This window comes from Arachis duranensis, chromosome 8, assembly GCF_000817695.3.
Source record: "Arachis duranensis cultivar V14167 chromosome 8, aradu.V14167.gnm2.J7QH, whole genome shotgun sequence".
Classification (NCBI taxonomy): Eukaryota; Viridiplantae; Streptophyta; class Magnoliopsida; order Fabales; family Fabaceae; genus Arachis; species Arachis duranensis.
In genome coordinates this window covers 33424858-33425919 of record NC_029779.3, presented here as the reverse complement: position 1 = coordinate 33425919, position 1062 = coordinate 33424858, and the positions used below count along the sequence as shown (strand labels likewise).

The window sequence follows — 1062 nt, the reverse complement described above, 5'->3', positions numbered from 1 at the left end:
ATTTTTACGTTGGTTGCCGAAGACCTAACACAACCCTCCTCCTTTATCCGGGCTTGGGACCGGCTATGTACCGCAAGTGTAACATAGGCGGAGTTAAGTCAATTACTACTAAGACGGACCTAATTGAAAAAAAAATTAATGCAAGGACCAATAAAAAGAAAAAAATAAAGAGACCTAATTGAAAATTTCGCAAAATTATAGGGACTAACAGAATAATTAATATAATATTAATTTTGAAGTTGAAGTATACATTTTAGAATGTAATTTGTATACGAGAATGTTGTAAAATTTTCAGACAATTTTGAGCATGAAAAGTTTGGTGAAAGTGATGAAACTATGAATCGCATATAAAGTATAAACTGATAGTGGCATCGCTTTATGCCGCAAATAATAAGTTCCAGTGGATGGAATATCCATAGGATGATGCTATTCTAGTGACTCACGTTCACCAACTGTTTGATACTTTGCTTCACCCAAAAGACCAAACCACGCTGCATACCCCACTCTGGTTCTCAATCATAGATTAATTCCTTACACACAAGGTGATCAAGTTCATATATAATCTATTTGAATAGTTAATTTAGCATCTAACTCTGTGTTAATTACCAATTCATTTTGTGTGCACGTTCCCTGTGACATGCAAGTAAATGAATGGAACTGGACCATGTGGTATTTATTTATAGGATTGCCAATCACTTAATAACCTCGTATTGTATATAACATAGATTTGGATAGGCACAGGTTTGGTTGCTGCCATGAGTTGCTGTTGTGAATTCAAAGGTTGCAATGAGGAAACAAAGATTTCAGCTGTCATTTTTGACTTGGATGGAACACTTCTAGATACTGGTATTGTATTCTTTATTACCCCTTTTGTTTCTCTCTATCTATGTTGTGGCAAAAAATGTGTTTCCGAGAAATGTTATATGTACTTATTTTCGCTCAAATGTATGTTGATGCTTGTGGTGCAGAGAGTGCAACAAGGGGTGTGTTGAATGGATTTCTGGCAAAGTATGGAAAGGAACTTGACAAGGAGAAGGAGGAGAAGAAGAGGGTAGGGATGAC

General features: G+C 36.0%; 1 protein-coding gene across 3 annotated transcripts in view; it reads left to right on the top strand.

Moving 5' to 3' along the window:
• Positions 1-277: 277 nt before the first annotated feature.
• The window catches only part of LOC107462474 (bifunctional riboflavin kinase/FMN phosphatase-like), a 4776-nt gene continuing 3991 nt past the window's right edge, over positions 278-1062 (top strand). The window contains exons 1-3 of one of the 3 annotated variants that reach the window (XM_016081068.3): positions 278-542; positions 742-846; positions 969-1062. The exon at positions 969-1062 is cut by the window's right edge and continues 78 nt beyond it. In XM_016081068.3, coding sequence (XP_015936554.1) covers positions 756-846; positions 969-1062 — 185 coding nt within the window. In that variant the 5' untranslated portion in view covers positions 278-542; positions 742-755. Of the gene's footprint in view, positions 543-725; positions 847-968 lie in introns of all 3 variants that reach the window. The other 2 variants (XM_016081069.3, XM_016081071.3) reach the window with 2 other exon arrangements.